This window comes from Micropterus dolomieu, linkage group LG15, assembly GCF_021292245.1.
Source record: "Micropterus dolomieu isolate WLL.071019.BEF.003 ecotype Adirondacks linkage group LG15, ASM2129224v1, whole genome shotgun sequence".
NCBI lineage: Eukaryota > Metazoa > Chordata > Actinopteri > Centrarchiformes > Centrarchidae > Micropterus > Micropterus dolomieu.
In genome coordinates, this window is record NC_060164.1 from 14,975,984 (window position 1) to 14,995,238 (window position 19,255).

General features: G+C 42.0%; 2 protein-coding genes across 3 annotated transcripts in view; one reads left to right on the top strand and one right to left on the bottom strand.

Moving 5' to 3' along the window:
* LOC123983932 (serine/threonine-protein kinase MARK1-like) overlaps positions 1-12,243 on the top strand; it is a 33,164-nt gene extending 20,921 nt beyond the window's left edge. The window contains exons 5-18 of one of the 2 annotated variants that reach the window (XM_046070379.1): positions 206-271; positions 997-1,067; positions 2,218-2,274; positions 2,398-2,634; positions 4,162-4,281; positions 4,896-4,995; positions 5,094-5,206; positions 5,297-5,495; positions 6,263-6,444; positions 6,665-6,756; positions 6,893-7,033; positions 7,138-7,389; positions 10,419-10,463; positions 10,570-12,243. In XM_046070379.1, the coding sequence (XP_045926335.1) occupies positions 206-271; positions 997-1,067; positions 2,218-2,274; positions 2,398-2,634; positions 4,162-4,281; positions 4,896-4,995; positions 5,094-5,206; positions 5,297-5,495; positions 6,263-6,444; positions 6,665-6,756; positions 6,893-7,033; positions 7,138-7,389; positions 10,419-10,463; positions 10,570-10,915 (2,021 nt within the window). In that variant the 3' untranslated portion in view covers positions 10,916-12,243. The remainder of the gene's footprint in view (positions 1-205; positions 272-996; positions 1,068-2,217; positions 2,275-2,397; positions 2,635-4,161; positions 4,282-4,895; positions 4,996-5,093; positions 5,207-5,296; positions 5,496-6,262; positions 6,445-6,664; positions 6,757-6,892; positions 7,034-7,137; positions 7,390-10,418; positions 10,464-10,569) is intronic. The other variant, XM_046070381.1, reaches the window with a different exon arrangement.
* Positions 12,244-12,400: 157 nt separating this feature from the next.
* On the bottom strand, positions 12,401-17,896 carry LOC123983933 (leucine-rich glioma-inactivated protein 1-like). The gene is made up of 8 exons (XM_046070382.1): positions 17,158-17,896; positions 16,854-16,925; positions 16,271-16,342; positions 16,111-16,182; positions 15,153-15,224; positions 14,571-14,740; positions 14,298-14,462; positions 12,401-14,154 (listed from the first exon to the last, which is right to left on the bottom strand). The coding sequence occupies exons 1-8, from the start codon at positions 17,352-17,354 to the stop codon at positions 13,337-13,339; spliced, it is 1,638 nt and encodes a 545-aa protein (XP_045926338.1). The 5' UTR covers positions 17,355-17,896; the 3' UTR covers positions 12,401-13,336.
* Between the last annotated feature and the right edge of the window lie 1,359 nt (positions 17,897-19,255).

Sequence of the window (19,255 nt, forward strand, 5' to 3'; positions counted from 1 at the left end):
AAATAAGAAAACAGAGATCACCCTTTTATTGGTTTCTTAAAGTACTGAAGATCTCATTCAGACTCAGATTTAAGTTTTAATACAATGAGGCTAATCTAACCAGACCAGTAAACTCACTTAACACCAATCTACAACCTCCATTGGTAAAAACAATCTTTTTATACCTGTCTCCCTCTCTTTCCTTTTTCAAAACATTCTCCTGCAGTGAAATTGTTTGAGGTGATTGAGACGGAGAAGACACTTTATTTGGTGATGGAGTACGCCAGTGGTGGTGAGTGTATTTCTGGTTGTTGTTTCCACTAGTGTTATAGTCAAGACCACCCAAACCAAGGCCAAGTTTAGACAAAAACCAGAGTTTATCGAGATCGAGACAAGACCAAGACTTTTAGGGGCTGAGACCAAGTCGAGACCGAGACCGAGGGAGGGCGAGACCAGGTCAAGACCAAGACCAATTCCCCACATTACATGACACACAATAAAAAGTGGAACGATATCATAGGTACTTCTCAAATTGAACTGAAAGATCCACATTCCCATTAAAACACCCACATACAAACACTAAGAGCTGAAATCAACGTAAGTATCTTTATTCAACACTCCTTTTCCGTGCCTACCATCGCGGGGAGGGGGGACAGTCGTTAAGGGTAACATTTGAAGCAATAAGTTTTACATCCAATCAAAGTTAGGATGTTGACAAATAAAACACACAATGCAAAAGCTATTTCTCAATGTCCGAAACCGAGACAAGACAGAGTACAAATGCAGTCGAGTCCAAGACGAGACCAAGACCATCAAAAAGACCAGTCTCGAGTACTACAACACTAATTTCCACAAAAAAACGTTTAATAAGGAAAAAACTTCATATTTACAAATCTGTAAAACTATGCAAGTACAAAAAATCACACCTAGGGGACAAATAAAGGCCTTGTATTATATAAAATTGTGAGAATATACTTATTATACTGATTAATGTTATATTTCCTCTCTCTACTGAAGGAGAGGTATTTGATTATCTAGTGGCTCATGGCAGAATGAAGGAGAAGGAGGCCAGGGCCAAGTTCAGACAGGTGAGTCATCAACATCGCAGTTTTTGCACCTCTGTCGTCATTCCATTAATGTTTTCAAAGGGAAGGCTGCATGCACCAAAGATCAAGCTTCGTCACCGACTGCAGAGGAAAGATGGAGCACAGATAGCTTGGCCTGAGAGAACAAGAGGGTTGAGAACAACTTCCTTATAGATGCTGCTCTGACACCTAGTGGTGCTACAAGAGCAATAAGCCTGCAACAGTTTATGGATTTAGCAACCTCTTTCATGCTTACTTATACCATGAAAATAAACAGGATTAGAACATTTGTGTCTTTCTTAAAAAAATTTTTTTATTCAATTTAGCATGAGCAAAAGATTCTTGATAAACCAGTTCTGCCTCATCCACTATGTTCATATTTAAAATCCCTCATTTGTGGTCTTGGATGACTCAGAGGAACTGTGACTGACACAGTGTGGGCAGTTTGTGTGGCTGTGAGTACAGTCACAGTACAGATAGATCAACATTCAGAAAGGTAGTACTGTTCATGTGTGTGCAGGCAGGTGGGTGGCATCTGTCGAAGAGCAGTGTGTTTCATTGATGTAGCTATTCTTGCATATGTTGGTGAAATTTCCATGTCAACTGCCACTTTTGTGTCACAGCATTACAGAGACATTTTGGTCCTGAAAAATCACAAAATTAACAAATGCAGTTCATAAATCTCAGATCAAGATTACAACCCAGTTATGCTCAAACATTTCCTGTCATGCCCCCTGTCTTCCTGTAAATCTATTTAACTTTTATTAGCCATTAACAATATAGAGGATGTTAGCAAATGTTAGCCATGATCCATCAGCAAGTTGTTTGACAGTGAATCTAAATAAGGAATTTGGGTTTGACTAAGCTGTTTGCTTGATGAGGATTATGACCACATTTTCAGTTATAAAAGAAATACCTTTCTATAGACTGAACAATTAATCAACAGATTAATGAAAACAATTGTTAATAGCAACCCTATAGTGCTTGTTGTCTCCATGTTTGTATGTATGTCTTCTATATAATTTATTCATTTTTTTTATACATCTCTACTTCTGTCTCTTCTATTTTAGATCTTTGTGTAAAGACCTATGTAATTACTGTTTTAAGAAGTGTACCTGTAGTGACCTATGATGTGTGTGTGTTTGCATTTCAGATTGTGTCTGCAGTGCAGTATTGTCACCAGAGGAGGATAGTACACAGGGATCTAAAGGTGAGGATCTAAACTCTTACTCTCTCTGATACTCTCTGATGTCTGATTTCTCCTCAGCAGTGTCCATATCTGGCATGTGTTTGACCTTGACAATCCACATTATGATCTCTCTCCTCACTTCAGGCAGAGAACCTTTTGTTAGATGCAGATATGAACATCAAGATAGCCGACTTTGGCTTCAGTAATGAGTTCACTGTGGGCAGTAAGCTGGACACTTTCTGCGGCTCCCCGCCGTACGCTGCTCCAGAGCTCTTCCAGGGAAAGAAGTACGATGGACCAGAAGTGGATGTCTGGAGCCTTGGGGTCATCCTCTACACACTGGTCAGCGGATCACTGCCCTTTGATGGACAGAACCTAAAGGTGTGCACTTAATCTGTCATTAGCTATGTTTAAATACACAGAATAATAAATTAAACTTTGATACTGTACCTTCTGATTAGCCATACTTGTTAAAGCCGTTAACACGTCATTGCTTTTTACCTCTTGCAAACATACCGATACATATCGATAAAGGGTACCGAATGAAGTTGTTGAATCGAAAGATATGGTCACATTACTCTTCCGCAAATTCATTGTTCTGTCGGACAAATTCAAGCTAGATCCCCAGCCGGCTACGGGGACTCGCAGGTCAGATTCACCTTTATTCAACTTTGACTATGCCAGAAGACACACTGAAGCTCTGGGTTTAGAAGTTATTTTTAACACGAGTTTCATCACAATGTTTAGTATATAAACTGTACTGTATCATTGCTCCCATATTAAGCTTGTGATCACTCTGCTATATACTATATTTTCATTACCCACATTGCAATTGTGAGATCACGCAAGATTAATGTGATTGTACCTTTATATAGTTTGAAACCCCCTTTGCCACCTACAGTCCCACAATCACATAACTAATACAGGTCTGCAGAAATGTGATTGGGTTTGAATTTTGAGACTGGCCCTAAATGTGTAGCGTTTCTACCCACCTCTTTGATGACAGTTTTTTGTGTGCTACTTTCAAGTGTGGTTCAGAAAAGGTTTAAACACTTTTGCCTTTAGACCTATTCGGATGACACGTTGTACATCCTAGCTCCTTTGAAACACACAGACTCCAAAACGAAGTATGAAAGGAGGCAGACACTGCTGTAGAAAGGGGAAATGGATTGTAATAGTAAAAAAAATAATAAATGCTTCTCTGAGACATTTTTTATTAATCAAAAATATAAGAATAATTCTGTTTGAGTATGAATTGACATAAACAGAAAAGGCTAAATAAATGAAAAGTTTAAAGTGAAATGCAACAACCTTGTTTCTTATAAGTGCTTGTGAAGTCAGGCTATTCTAACTGTGTTAGGATGTTTACATGTGTCAAACCAAAATTGGGTTACTTGAAGAGTGGAATTTGCTGTGTCTATTGTTGACATTGTAGAGACTCATCCACCCTGAATAATAATGCAGCTGTTTTGGAATATTTTCTTGAAGCTGCAGAGAATCCAACAGGTCAAGAAAAAACAGAAATATTCTACATTTTGGTCATTTTTAATTCAGCCACGACAGGCAGCTGTTTTTAGCCAAATTGCTCTCATAAACCCACTGCAAGCACTTAACTGCAGGCAGAGAAAGTTAGCAACTAGATAGTGAATATTATGAAGTATTTAGCAGGTTAATACTCAGATATTTCCCTCAAGAGGACAAAAGAAGCTAAAATAGTGAGTATTTTATCATGACTCCAAATGAATAGTGGTGTTGCTTCATGTCTGCTGGATGAGTATAGTCACACATGTCCACCATAACAGCAGTAATGTTGTTTTTATGGTTTGGTTCACTGCTCTTTTGTTGCTAATTTTTGTTTCTAATTTCTCATTTGATTTCATCTCTGTGTGTCGGTGGCTTGGTGTGTAGGAGCTAAGGGAGAGGGTCCTGCGGGGAAAGTACCGTATTCCTTTCTACATGTCCACAGACTGTGAAAACCTGCTGAAGAAACTACTCGTGCTCAACCCTGTCAAACGAGGCAGTTTGGAGGTATTACCGCCGTTTGCATTGTTGCATCTTCACGGTTATTTGCTCTCTGTTCAGAAATGTTTTGCACTGCAGCCTGCTTGCAGTCAAACAGACAGTCCTAATGATTCGGAGCAAGATAGCTGTGCGTCATCTGAAAGCAACAACAATAGAACAGTCTGTCAGACAGAGATTTGGAAACATTATTCATCTGAGATCAATGAGTGGTCTTGCACAATTCTTTGTTGAAGCGTTGTAACAAATAAAACCAAAGTGGTTGTAGCTTGTTTCTCATTTGCAAACATTATATTGTTGTCAGTTCAATTCACACTCAGTCTGTTCAGAGTCAATACCACCACTATGCTCAGAAACAGGGTGTTCAATAGTAAAGATTTCTATGCCAATAATAACAAATCACACTGTACAGCCCCCGCTAAACTTGTGATCAAAAGGATTTCATAAAGAAGTGGTCCTTTTCTCATATGTCTTGTGTCATTTGCTTTGCACTTAACTGTTGTGTTGTACAATTAACAGACATGAGTAATGATTAATTATGTGTCATTAAGAGATTAATGACTGAATTGCAGATGAGCTAATTGGACATACATGAGTTCTAACTGTCTTTGTTTCTTTGTTAGCAAATCATGAAAGATCATTGGATGAATGTGGGTCATGAGGAGGAGGAGCTAAAGCCTTACATCGAGCCTGAGGCGGACTTTAGCGATTCATCCAGAATAGGTGTGTACGTGTGTGTGTGTGCGTGTGTGTAGATGTCACTCTTAATATCATGTCCAATACACTGACTCTGATTTATGGTGACTTCCATCCGCCAACAGAGCTCATGGTGACGATGGGCTTCCCTAAAGATGAGATCACAGACTCTTTACATGCTCAGAAGTACGACGATGTCATGGCCACCTACCTGCTGTTGGGCAGAAAAGCTCCAGAGGTGAGTTTGTGTGACTTACATCAGCCTGACATCATCACCAGCATTATGTCATGTGACCATAATCCCTCATCCTGTGTCTCTATATCTCAGTTCGAGGGGAGCGAGCCCCTGACCAACAGCATCCTTGGTCAGCGACAGCGACCGACCAGTGACATCAACAGCAGCTCCAGCATTTCTCCCGCCCATCCCAAGGTCACACGCAGCATCTCGGCCAATCAGAAGCAGCGCCGCTACAGTGATCATGGTGGGGATGATGATGGTGGTGGTGGTGGTGTCGTAGAAAAGCCAAGTAAAGTAACCCCGTCCTTCCCAGCTCTGAGATTGATGCTGGCTGCGTGCTGTGTAGGGGGAAGTTGCTCTCAGTCACTGACGATTGGCCAATAATCAGATACCAGTATCCATCCTGCTGATGTGCATCTGAGCAATACACTAGAGTACTACCAGCTCCACTGATGCTCTTATATGGCTGAATAAAGCTTTAGTAAAGTAAAGTCTTCCTCTTAGGAATGATAAATAAAGCCTATTTCATTCCTTCACAATTGACCAACTGTTATGGATAAACAGAGGTGTACATCAAACCTAAACTAACTTTTTTGTTTGCTAAATGTTGTTAATTTTCATAATCAGTTTATTTTATTGTACAAATCAGTGACTCAACCTCAACACTGCTGCGGTTGTGTAGCAGGTTCCTCCTGTGTCATGTGGGGCCATTGTGTCTGGCGCCGTCTTCTGGCTGGCTGGCTGCCTTCCTGCAGCTCCCTCAGGAACAGCACCTCAAAGCATGAGGAGGGAACAGCTTTGCTTTGTACCTGTTCACCTTGGCTTCTATTGCTGTACAACTTATTAAACAAAGTGATGTTGCAGAGTTTTATACTGGATAGACTGTATGATGTCTGAAACCTGGCTTTAACTGGCTTTGCTTGATGCTATTGTAACGAAGACCCCGTCTTTGTCTGTTCTTTTTTGTTTAAAGCATCCTGATATTGAAGCTGTAGAAATTATCGCATATTTGGTGGAAAGTGTGTGAGCATGTTCTCATATGTGTGTCTCTCCTAGTTGGTCCATCTGTGCCCCCGGCGGTGTCGTATACAAAGCGCGGCCAAGCTCTGAGTGTGGAAAGCGACCATAGGGAGGAGTGGGACGGAGCACGCCGGCTGGAGCTCAGCACTTCGAAAGGAGACGTTCCCGCTTCACCACTGGGAGTGCAGGAGAGGAAGAAAACTACGAGTGCTGTCGGGGTGAGGAAGTGGAGGACACAGTTGCTCACACATGTCCCCATACACTACATGCACATAAACAAATGGGTGCAGGTGGGTCCATAATGTTTAAAAAATGGATATTGAAGACAAAATAAACATTTGGGTGCGTTCTAGTTTTCACTCTATGAGTGACCAGGCTTCATTAATGCTCAGTCTAAAATGCTTTAACATGTTTTTTGGACTCTCTTTCCTTTAACAGACTAATGGATCAATGACTCGCAGGAACACATATGTGTGTGAACGATCCTCTACTGATCGCTATACACCCATTCCCAATGGCAAAGACAGCAGGTAAACGCAAACACATTGATAGTTAATTACAGGGTGAGATCATGTTCTGTGTTTTCTTGTCCAAGCCAATAATAATACAAACCCCATTATACAAATGAGCAAGTTTTGGTGAAATCTCATCATCCTTGGTCCCCAGTTTAACTGAGGTGTCAGGGAGCACCCCATCCACTGCAATTAGCGCCACACGACCTCGTCACACCAAGTCCATGTCATCGTCAGGGCATCCTTCAAAAAGCACACTGCCCCCCATTGAAGACAACACAGAGCTTAAAGCCAGGTGAGCTTTAATTTACCTCTAAATTACAGCATATAAAGTGAGCATGCTGATATACTAAATCTTTTGACAAATATAGTGATCTCTCCAATAATTATATGTTGTAGCTCCTCTCCTCGGGGTCCCTCCACCTCTCCTTCTGCACACAGTATTAGCACCCCAGAGAAGAACCGCTTCCCCCGCGGTACCACCAGTCGCAGCACCTTCCATGGAGCTCAGCTTAGAGACCGGCGCAGCGCTACCTACAACGGCCCCCCGGCTTCACCCACACTGTCCCATGATACGGGGGCTCTTGCTCAGCAACGCAGGGGCACCTCCACTGGGATCATCAGCAAGATCACCTCCAAGTTTGTCCGCAGGTCAGTGAAGGACAAACGGCTGCTCATGATACTCTAGGGGCCAGATTTACTAAAGGTTCGTGTAAGCAAAAACGTGTGCAAACTTGATATCACCAGCTAACATGTAAGCTGATCTACGGTGTGCACGCAGAATGAGGTATTTCAAATGTGAAAAGTGCACCTGTTCATTTACTACTTTCGCCTTAATGATTATACAATTTGGGGCATTTGAATTTTATTGTGCAAAGTAATGGGAGGGTAACATGTAAATACATTTATTTACTACACGCAATGTGATCTAACAAGCTTAAAAGCAATTTCGTGTGAGTGTAACAGCCTCTGTATTTAATACGTTTGAAAGGAAGGTGCAAACCGCCAAATGTTGCGCAGAGATGGCTGCTGTTATCTTTGCGAGTTGACACAGCCATAATGAAAGAAGACATACAGAAATTAACAATATTAGATAATATTATTCTATATCCAATATATAGAAATACAATAATTTTATTTATTCGATTAACTATATTAATGGAATTGTGTTTTTGTATTTTCCTTAAAGCTTTGGCAATACTGTTGTATTAACATTCATGCCAATAAAGCAAATTTCGTTTCAACCTGACTTCTTTTCTCCGTGAGGTGGAAGAATTTAGAAAGTTGCGTGACGCTTCGGAGAGCCCCCAGCTGCCCTAGTGCATGGATCACGCGTAAAATCCATCCAGTCAGAGGAAATGATCCCAAACTGTTCACAGCGCGCTGGTGTTACAGCGACACAACCCATTGTAGGTATCAGAGAGGGAATGGGGCGTTGGGGTATACAGGATAGCTGTTTCTGCTGGGGTTTGCCAAAGCAGTTTTTCAGGTGTGCTGTCCCAAGTACTTAGTGCACTCTCAGGCAGGATGGGCAGGTACATACGATTTCCACATACTCAGGATGCACTGAATGAAACAAACTGAGATTTTTATGCAGTGGCTGCTTTCCCTCCCTACTCTCATGACGGAAACCATTAAAACACGCAAAACCCTCATTTAAATACTGCACATTGTGTTTCCTCCTGTTGTCATCTACGCAATAATTCTTAGTTGTTCACCCATAACAGGAACTAAATTGCACGTGCAATATTTTAGAATGCACACACAATTTAGTAGTCTTTACTCAGGATTTTAGTAAATCCAGCGCCAGGTTGTAACCAACACTTCTTGCACCTAACACCGAATAGTTAAGGTATTCACATTACCTTTGTCAGGGATTGTGAAATGCAAGTTGAAGTTGCAAACATTTAGTCTCAGCTGTCTCAAAACCCCCCGGGCATAAAAAGCCAAAGTGTGCTGCTTTATGAAATTGTAAAAGGGTAGAAAGGGTAAAAAAAATGTTGTTCTTTTCCTGCTTAGTCCAATAAACTTGTGGATGCCGGTTTATGTCTCTGCATGCTGTCGAAAGGTTTGTTAGATGGTAAAAATAGTCAATGATCTTGATTACTAATCATACTGAATGTGAGTTTGATAAAGTACTAGCTCGTTCAAATTTGGGAAATGCCAATTTAGACTTCTTCAAAGGTGGACGACTGGTCAAACTAAGTCTTGTAAATAACATTTTTACTGTATTGCATCTGCTGATCTGCTACTTTATATAGACATTCTCTGTATATGCGCACACAACATGAATCTTAATATGCTTAATATCTTATTCTGATATCTTCATTTTACTTTACTATGTATTCGAAACAGTATGAAACAGGACTACAGCCATTCTAGCAGCTCTGTGAGGCTGCACTTTAGCAACACATAAATTTGAGCTAACATCAGCATGCTAACATGCTCGAATTAACAATGCTATCATGCTGACGTGTGGCAGGTATAACGTGGACCATGGTCACTATTTTAGTTTAGTATGTTAATGTTGACAGCTGACGTGGGTTGGAATAGTTTTTTTGTTTTCTTCAGGTATTTGAAATTTCGACTAATGGCTAAAAATGGCTATTGCGTACTATTACATTCTCAGTGGGGATCGAGTAGCTGTCACTCCCTAAGTTGAGAGATTCCATTTACCTTTAAAATCATCCATGAATTTGTTTGTCTCTGGTTAAGCCTAAAAATAGTAAATTCCCCTAAACCTCTATCTAAAGAGATATAAAGTTTTTTTAGAGATATAAAGTTTACATCTCTTTAGATAGTGAAAATAAAGAAAGCCTCACACACTCTCCCTGCCTCTTTAAAATAAATACATTCTCTTATCTATTCCCAATCCTTAGTGAGCTTATTATACATCCATACCATTACTCCTTGCTGTTAGTAAGACAAGCAAAAGATAGAACCTCCTCATCCATACATGAGTTAGCTCCTTGTGTCACCTTCATGCTGGCCCATCTGGTAGAGGCTCACAGCTTTCTCTCCTTTTCTCCCCGCATAGAGCTCTGTCTTTCAGGTCGACCCGGAGGTAGGAGAACACGCTTGCTGCACCTGTCCCCCTTGTCAAAGAAAGCCCCACAAACCTCTCCACTATGACCTTCGCCTATGTTTCCTTAACCCTTTAAGTACTTGCCCACTACACCACATCCTTGCCTATTGAATCCGTTGTTATGCCGTGTACTTCCTCCCCTTTGTGTCCGCTGCCTCGAGAGCAAACCTCACGGCTCACCAGCTTTTCCTGTACTAAGCCATGATATCTGCTTCTCAAGTTGCTGGCTTTCCTCTCCTTACTCTCCCCCGTCTTCATGCTGAGCTTAAGATAAAAGATGAAATTATGGAGGCCGAATCAAAGATTAAGAGCCACTTTTTCACTCCTTACAGATCAGTGGGGATTAAGGAAAGGTAGCGTGCAGTAGACGGGATGATGCATTTGGTTATTGTGAAGGAGCTACAATAGTACGTGCCTCAAGAAGTCACACTCACCTTATTGTGTGCTGAACCCTGATACCCAGGACTGGATTCTTTCCTGGCATGATGCCTGACAACCCTCTCTGTGTCCAGTGATGATGGGGGTGGTGTTGGTGGTGGGAACCCATGTTGACGTCAGCTTGTGAGAGTAACAGTGTCTTCCTGGTTTATTTCAGGGTGCCTAGTGAGGGAGAGGCCAGTGCCAGGACAGAAACACCAAGGTGAGATTTTGACACGTAGATTTCATGGATAGTAACCGACCTCTGCTTCCTTCAACGTCTCTCTTCACTTCTTTTTCTGCTTTTTCTGTCTTTCTTCTTGTTGTAGAAGTGTGTCAGGCGATACAAAGGAGGACGGCAGTCGGGACTCCAAGCCCCGCTCGCTGCGTTTCACCTGGAGCATGAAGACCACTTCCTCCATGGAGCCAGCTGAGATGATGAGGGAAATCCGAAAGGTTCTGGACGCCAACAGCTGCGATTACGAGCAGCGCGAGCGCTTCCTGCTTTTCTGTGTCCACGGCGACGCTCGCCAGGACAACCTGGTCCAATGGGAGATGGAGGTGTGCAAGCTGCCCCGCCTTTCACTCAACGGTGTGCGCTTCAAGAGGATATCGGGCACGTCCATCGCCTTTAAGAATATCGCCTGCAAAATTGCCAATGAGCTCAAACTGTGACAGCAGATGGAGTCACCGTCAGTCTTGGTGAGCTCGGTTTATGGTCTCATCTCATCACTGGATTAGTGTTGACTTACAGGACAAAATTCAGCACTGAAGGTCCTCACCACGCAGAATCAGTGTGGACTTGGCTGGTAACGTGCAATACTGGCCACGAATGTACTGTACAGGGTAGTGGATCAGAGAAATGCGAGAGAAATCGCAAGGTTTGACCTCTGTGACGGAGAGATAGCAAAAACAGCTAAACACCTTTCCTTTTTTTCCCCCTGTCCGGCCCTCTGTCTCTCTTATCAGCCCGCTGCTCCTCATCATAGGACACATTCATTTAACACATGCAGTATGCAAATGAAAATGACCATCCTGCAATAATGTTTTCAATCTCTTTTTCTAAACGCCTACAACGAGCTCTATTCTCCTTGCTGAATAACCATTAAAATTACTGAAAGCTAAAATAGCCGCTTTTCCACCTGTGTTAAGTCAGTATATAGAGCAGGCTGGAGCCCATGCTAAAACTATGTAAAAAGAGAATTGTACTGTATGCATAACATCTGCAGGTACTGTATTGTATATTGATTTTACGTTCTGTACAGAATTTTATTGTCTTTTTTCATGGGATTTGAGTTCTTTCCTAATATAATTGATGTCTCTTAAAGCATTATCCTTTCAGTCTGTGAGTTTTTTTAATTCCTTTTTTTAAGAGCCACCATATGAAAATAGTGTTTTTAATTTTATTTAAAGAGCACTAAATTATTTTGTTGAATATTAAGGGATGTGCTCCCTTGCCTTTTATGTTATATTTTATTTGCCTACGGGGAAAAAAAACACTAAGTTGCACCACATAGACTTGAGTAGTAACTTCAGTTAAAACTGAAATTGTGTTCACTTTATTTTCTCTCAGCAGTAGGTAGGTGATTTGGAGATCCTGCTGCAATTGCACAAGTTTTCCAGGGTGATGTGTATGAACATGAGAGTATGCACCTGTATTTCTTTCGTGATAGTTTTGTAGTCCTCAATTACAAAAAAAAAGCAGGTTTAAATTGGTTTACTTCAGAAAGCGGAGGACCAAAGGACTGAAGATGCACGACCAGTCAAACAATCACCTTGAAAGAAGCAGTTTGTCTCGCGGGGCCTTTCTAAAGAGCCTGATTTAGTCCTGCCACCAGTGTCATTATGCAGGTACTTGTTTCTCCTTGCTTGTGTTTTTTTTTTTTTTTTTTTTAAATTCAGCGGATTTATTGTATTTATTCCATTACATTGTAATGTGCTGCTTTGTAGAATTGAGGCGTGCACTTTGTTGGAGAAAATAAAAAGGATTTTATTTGTTTGTATTTATTTTATTTTATTTCTCTAATCTGAAATACACAACTAACTTCAAGATGACAGTTTCCCTAAAGCAATGAAGTAGATGTGTGTTGTTTAGCTTTGAGCACCAGGTTGCGATGTCGTGCTACAAAGTGCCAGCAAGGAGCGCAGATGAGATGGAACAGCTATTAATGTAAACCTTTATTGACTCTAAATAGCATGAAATTAGTCAGTAATGTAATCCTAATCATGACACAATTGACGTTTTGCAGACATGTTAGTCAAAGGTAAAGCATTATGAACAATATCCTCAGTTTTCCATTTCAGTTCCTTTAAAGTGTGTGAAAATAGTTCCAAGTCTGCCCAAAAGGTTTTCAATACTTGATATGAAAAACTGTGATTTCAATACTTCTTAAAACATTATAAACCAGTAATGCTAAAAATGTAAGTAAGGATTTACAGGTAGAGTCTCACGCAAGATTTCTGTTGATATTTTCCAAATTATAAACAAATATGCATGTAACTGTTGTGGTCCCTCTTAAACTTACAAAAGCTTCATTTACAAATCTTTTTTTAGCATACAAGTGGAAAGACAGAAAAATTTGTAAACATTTCGTTTTGGCAGATTTGTTCAGTTAAACACGTTAACAGGTTAAAAAGTACCATTTCAGTATTACTTTCTGTAGATAAATATGAGATTACAAATGTATAAACATCGCAGAGTCACATGAAAAGCTGAACAAAAAAATTAAAATAACCTCGCAAGATTTAATGGATTAATGAGCATGGATGCTGCATTCATCAGTATGAGACGACCTGTGTAAGGCCATGGTCATGCATGTCTTGACAACATATTGGGACTAATCCTAACTTGAGAGGCATGCATTGACCTCGAAATGCATCTCAGCCAAATGTATTTGGTTGAGATGCATGCATTTATCTTGCACTGTCATGCACTGATTTCAATGGGAGATTTTAACAAAAGAAACGGGCAATGCCTGCCTTGCTCAAGTTAGGATCGACTGATAATCCTTTTCAGTGTTGTTCAGCAGTGGATCTGCTGCAATCTCTTAACACAGAAACCACCCAAATAACCAGCCAACCAGTCAAAACCATCGCTTAGTTGCTCAGATCAATGACCAGGTGCTCATATATCTGAGTTTTCCCTTTGAAGCTTGAGGCCAGCAGGAATTGCCGGTTGTCTATGGAGACTGGAGAGAAGGCCCTTGGCGCCTGGATGTTCACCTCCTGGAAATGGACAAACTCGCCCTTCTTGGCATCCCAGCGGTACACCTGAGTGAAAGAGTAATCGCTGCCCAGGATGGCATACTGCCAGCTGCCCATAGAGAAGGGCTGGAACACCATGGAGCCACGCGAGGGCATGGTCTGCAATTCTCTGAAGAGGGCCCCGTCCCAGCGCATCACTTTGGAGTCGCCAATGAAGCGTGTCAGACAGATGAAGAGGTCTGATTTGACCTGAAAATGCTTCACAGCATAGACGTCCTCCATCTCGGGGATGTCTGTGCGTCTGTCAAACAGCTTGGTGCCTTTGTTCCACTGGTAAATGACCGGCCTCTGGGAGCTGCTGGAGAGTATCAGGTGAGGTTTGGAGGAGATCTCCATGTACTCCACATCGGTATCCCGGTACCACGGGTGGAGCGATTGGTGAGAGTAGAAGCCATTACCATTCCACTTGTAGATGGTGGTGGAACCGGCCTTGGAGCTGTCGGCTATGATGAAGAAGGATTCTCCGTCGATGCGAAACGTCTCCACATCGTTTGGTTTTCGGATTTTGAGGATGTCAATGCCTTGGAGCTTGATGAATTTGTTTGCAGAGGTGTCACGCTTATAGATGTGCGAGCCACCAAACAGCTGAGCCACAATGATAAAGAGCTGGTTGTCGATGACCAGAGGTTTGCAAATCACCGTGGATGTGCCTGGTGAAGATAAAGAAAGGATAAAAACAATCCAGTGTCCCTTTGTGTTGTCTCCATCTAGTGGTTACTCTTCCAATCTAACCCCTTCCTTTTAAACTCATTCACAACCACATTAAAATATATTTGAAATGATTTTTACTTACTGTCAATATCGTCAAAGTTTCTGAAGACCATCTCCACATGATCCCACTCTAGAAAGCTGCATTTCCCAATGAAAGGCTGGGCAAACACCACATACTGGTCACTCTCAAAGGAAAATGACTCCGCTGATATGGATTCAAACTTCAGGGACTGGTAGGAAGCAAACTCTGTGAGAGAAACAAAAATGCACTTTAAATGGCATTAAATCGTCAGGAGAAGCAGTGATGATTGTAAGAAACGTTGAATTAAAACACCAGTATTTTCTTGTACTCCACCTGTGGTGATACAGTCGAAGGACTGTGGCGCTAGATCGTTGATCTTCTTGTCCAGCTGTGAGGCCGGGCCTTTACAGTAAATCTGATCCACTGTGGCGTTGGTGCTGTATATCCACTCCACCAACCACTTCAGTTTACAGTCACAGGTGAACTGGTTCCCTCGCAGGTCTCTGAAGGGACAAAACCACCAAACTAACTTCCAATCCCTCCAAAGCTAACAGGAATACTCCCAGCATTTTGAATGGATTATTATTTAACGCTGTAGTCGCTGAAGTATGACTTCAGGCTTTTGCTCTCTGGCTCTCACAGCTGCACTCTGTGCTCTCATTAATATCAACAGGGTGTGAACATCTTCAGTGGGTGATAGATGGCAAACCATCTCTCTTCCTCACTGCAGCATGTAATTTTAATGCTGTTAAAAGTACCACCCACACATTTTTCATGCTTTGGCTGAAGTGGAATAATGATGCAGTGTTCTATATATAGAAGAACTCATTGTTCATAATAGCATACATAATACTTTATGTTATGTAACACTATCTTTTTGTTTCCAGCTAATGCAGGATTAAAACTCATACTTACACTTTCGTCAAGGCCTCAAGGCCCTTGAACAAGTCTTTGGGCAGAGTCTCCAGATTATTGTAGGCCAGACTCCTGAAAAAGAGAAAACAATGGCAGCTGCTCCCTGACAATTGATCAAACATATGGCTTATTGTTCTTGTTTCGTCATCTATTCAATTGACCTTCCCTCTTCATGCTATTTGTGAGATTAGGACTTCCAGTGCTTCATCATAAAAACCTACATGTGGATGTGGTTACGCAGTGTTACCTTGCTGTGGCACGTATGTATGGCCACCCTACAGACTGAAGGCAGGAACATTGCTTATTGCAAGTTTGAGGAAATGTTAGGCTATTTTTAGAGCTGCCTTCTCAGCCATTTTACAGCTTTCTCTGCCACAAAAATGAGGGAGAAAAGTGTTGAGGAGGTTGTTGCAGTTTATTTCCATAGTTTTCTCCAAGCTTTATCTTAAATATCATGACATCATCTTGTGTTCATGCCCAACACCACTTTTTTGATATTTTGGTTTTAGTGAGGCAAACTCAACATTGATGTTCTGCTGACAAGGAAGTACTGAAGAGATTACTTGGTTACTAAATGAACTACTTACTAAATCTGTAACAATATATATATATGTATACATATATATATATAATGGGCCTTAGGCATCTTAACTTTATTAAGTATATAATAACATAATAACAGCTGCACAGCGTCAATAGAAATGTCTGTGTAGCAGTAAATGTTGAGTAATAAGCGTTGTCAGCATTTCACTGGAGCATTGCTTGCCTGCACCTGCAGACAGATTACAACACTTTCTACTGATACAAACTAACAGAAAGCTTCTGCACAATCAGTGATACGATTTGAAATTAAAATCAACTAAAAATCACATCCTCATCTACTTGTTAGTACTATTTTTGATGAACAATACGTCTATTTTTTTGCACGGTATAGTAAAAAAATGCAGTTTATACTTACAGGTGCACTAAGGTTTTCAGTCCACGGAAAGCATTTGGTGAAATCGACTTGATTTGGTTGTTTTCGATGAACCTGAAAAAGGTGTTTAATAAATGCACAAGAAGTGAGAGACTGTGGTCTTTTAGACAGCTTCCAAGATAAATTTGCATTATCTACTCACAGATACTCCAGATGAGGAAGACCAAGGAAAGCATCCTCGTTTATAGATTCCAGGTTGTTGGCTGTGAAGAGACTGTGTAGAGAGATCCATATTATATACGCCCTATATAATAACAAGCTGTTGTCCCACCTTAGCAGAAAATGGACCTGTGGTAGCTGGGTTACTGTTAAGAAGAAAGGTGAGGACCTTTCTTCTTAACAGTAACCCAGCTACATCAAAGACAAGGATCAATGCTCTATTAGGATACCTGCAGTCTTACATGTTTGTTTTGATTCAGTCAATACTTCACCCCATGAGACCAGAGTCAGGGGATTCCCTCTTCAAAAGGAGGGATTCCCCTTAAGTAAAGCTAATTCTGGAACCAGGTCTGGCTCACAATAGATGCATTTTAAGCTTTGGATGAATGCCCAGAGTGATTATTGTTTGAGCTCCCTATTCCGACCAATAGACTACAACAAGTCTGTTATAATGTGCAGTGTCAGCGGGGGGTATCTTGAACATTAAACATGGCGTTGACCACCTCACTGGGGACTGACAGCATGCAATAAAGACTGAAGAACGAAAAGCTCCAGAGATTTCTCACAGGAGATGCAGGGCAGGCGTGTGGATGAAGATCTCTTTCGGGATTTCAGTGAATTCAGACTTGACGAATGATCTGTGGAGGAGTGGTGGACACGACAGACAGACACACTGATTAGCTTTAAAGCATAGACTGTCTCATACGGACAGTTATAGTCTGTTCCTTGGATATACATGACAGTGCAGCAGAAAAAGCCCACACGTCTTAATCAGCAGATAGGCTGGAGACACATATTACATTTGTAAAGCTCTGCAATGGAAAGCACTGGTGACGAATTCATTATAAAACAACAGTAAATATGACTTACAGTGATATGACATCGGGGGGAAAGCTGCGAGGGATCAGTCCTGCGCTTTCGCACAGCGCGTTATCTTTGGTACATGTACATGATGGGGGACAGCGAGGCTGCCTGGGTTTCTTGCTGTCCACTACAAGTAAAACAGACGCCACTAAAAGTAAGCCGAGCCAGGGCGATCTTTTGGGCGTCTTGCGTGTATTTTCCATCCTTGCGAACGGCTGCGGGCACGACCTGCGCGTCGAACAGCCCTGCACATGAACCAGGGTCTCGGCTACGTTTCCTTTTCCACTGCTGTTTCTGCTGCTGCCTGGAGGCCAAGCGACGCGCTGCCCGCTCCTGTTTATCTCCGCAAAGTGCCGTGCGCCGTGCGCCGCCGCCGCCGCTCTGGAGGTGATTAAGCCGGGCGCCACGTACGTCCACAGCGCTGTAATTAACCTATGCTACACCCCCGGAAGAAAAACCAATATCCCCTGTGACAAAAACAAAAGTCTAATCAAATTCGCGGTGTAGTGGCTCGAGCACAGGAAAATAGCCTACCAGCTGGCGCGGTGACAAACGCGGTGTGACGGCAGGTGGGGCTCCCAGCGGGAGCAGACGGATCTTCTCCATCCAAAACCACGCCTATGATTTCAGCAAACGCCACACTGTCCGTGTCAAGCTGCCGGAGATTCCGCCCAATAGCCTAGGCAGAGGAATTGTGTAATTTTTCGTGAATCAGCCGGAGAAAATGAAACCCCGACATGAGCCTGCGGGCTGCTGCCTATGGCGCAGACGCACACGGGACTTCTATGCGGAAAGCGGGCTGGAGACGAGATGAAATAAATTGTCATCATGGAAAATAGTTGTAATTTTGGCTCTGTGGGTTCCACTAGACTGCCAAATGCTGCCTTTGAATAGCGTGTATCATTAACTATAACTTTGTGCTTTTTCACATATGTTTGCGCATTTTGGGTTTCTTTCCTGGTTTGCGCGCGGTTTCCATGGCGACTGTGGATGCAAAATGTGGCTGGCCTGTGAAGGAGGGGTGTAGGGAAGCCCTCCTGTCATCCTGACATCTGTTCTTGCCTCGGTCAAATGAACCCCATCCCCCTCAAACCTCTCACAGACAAAAGGCAGGTCTTTGCTCCCATTATCAGTGACATGACGTTTTCAACTTAGAAAAAGCCACAAAGCCTGCTATCTTTCTGTTTTTCGCCCTTACAGTTTTATTACAAAGTTCTCTTCTGCTTTGCCAGACATGACATGTGAGCCCTATAAGGACTTCTTCTTCTTCTCATTTCATTTCTCAGATCCCTCCAGAGTTATAAGATTAATATGTTTACTCACTGTGCCTGGCAGGGCTGCTTGTGCCAGACTTTTCTGGGGAGAAACATGTGCAGGGGTTTTTAAAAGGTCTCTGAATAAATACGCGCTGACCTGAACCTCCGCTCTCGCTGTCCCCTGTCTGTTTACTATGATACAATCTTTCTTGTAAAAATGAAAGCCGACATTTGGAGGAGCAGGGTCATGCTCTGGGAGCCTGTTTCATGATACAGTGGGTACGGAAAGTATTCAGACCCCTTTAAATTTTTCACTCTTTGTTTCATTGCAGCCATTTTCCAAAAATCAAAAAAGTTCATTTTATTTCTCAGTAATGTACACTCAGCACCCCATCTTGACAGAAAAAAACAGAAATGTAGAAATTTTTGCAAATTTATTAAAAAAGAAAAACTGAAATATCACATGGTCATAAGTATTCAGACCCTTTGCCGTGACACTCATATTTAACTCAGGTGCTGTCTATTTCTTCTGATCATCCTTGAGATGGTTCTACACCTTCATTTGAGTCCAGCTGTGTTTGATTATACTGATTGGACTTGATTAGGAAAGCCACACACCTGTCTATATAAGACCTTACAGCTCACAGTGCATGTCAGAGCAAATGAGAATCATGAGGTCAAAGGAACTGCCTGAAGAGCTCAGAGACAGAATTGTGGCAAGGCACAGATCTGGCCAAGGTTACAAAAAAATTTCTGCTGCACTTAAGGTTCCTAAGAGCACAGTGGCCTCCATAATCCTCAAATGGAAGACGTTTGGGACGACCAGAACCCTTCCTAGAGCTGGCCGT

Excerpts from the sequence above, each read along its gene's own strand:
- LOC123983933 (XM_046070382.1), bottom strand. The coding sequence starts at position 17,354 with ATGGAAAATACACGCAAGACGCCCAAAAGATCGCCCTGGCTCGGCTTA. Across the intron at positions 14,463-14,570 it reads CTTCGACTGTATCACCACAG|AGTTTGCTTCCTACCAGTCC; the intron begins GTGGAGTACAAG and ends TTTCTCTCACAG. Across the intron at positions 14,155-14,297 it reads AAACTTTGACGATATTGACA|GCACATCCACGGTGATTTGC; the intron begins GTAAGTAAAAAT and ends TATCTTCACCAG.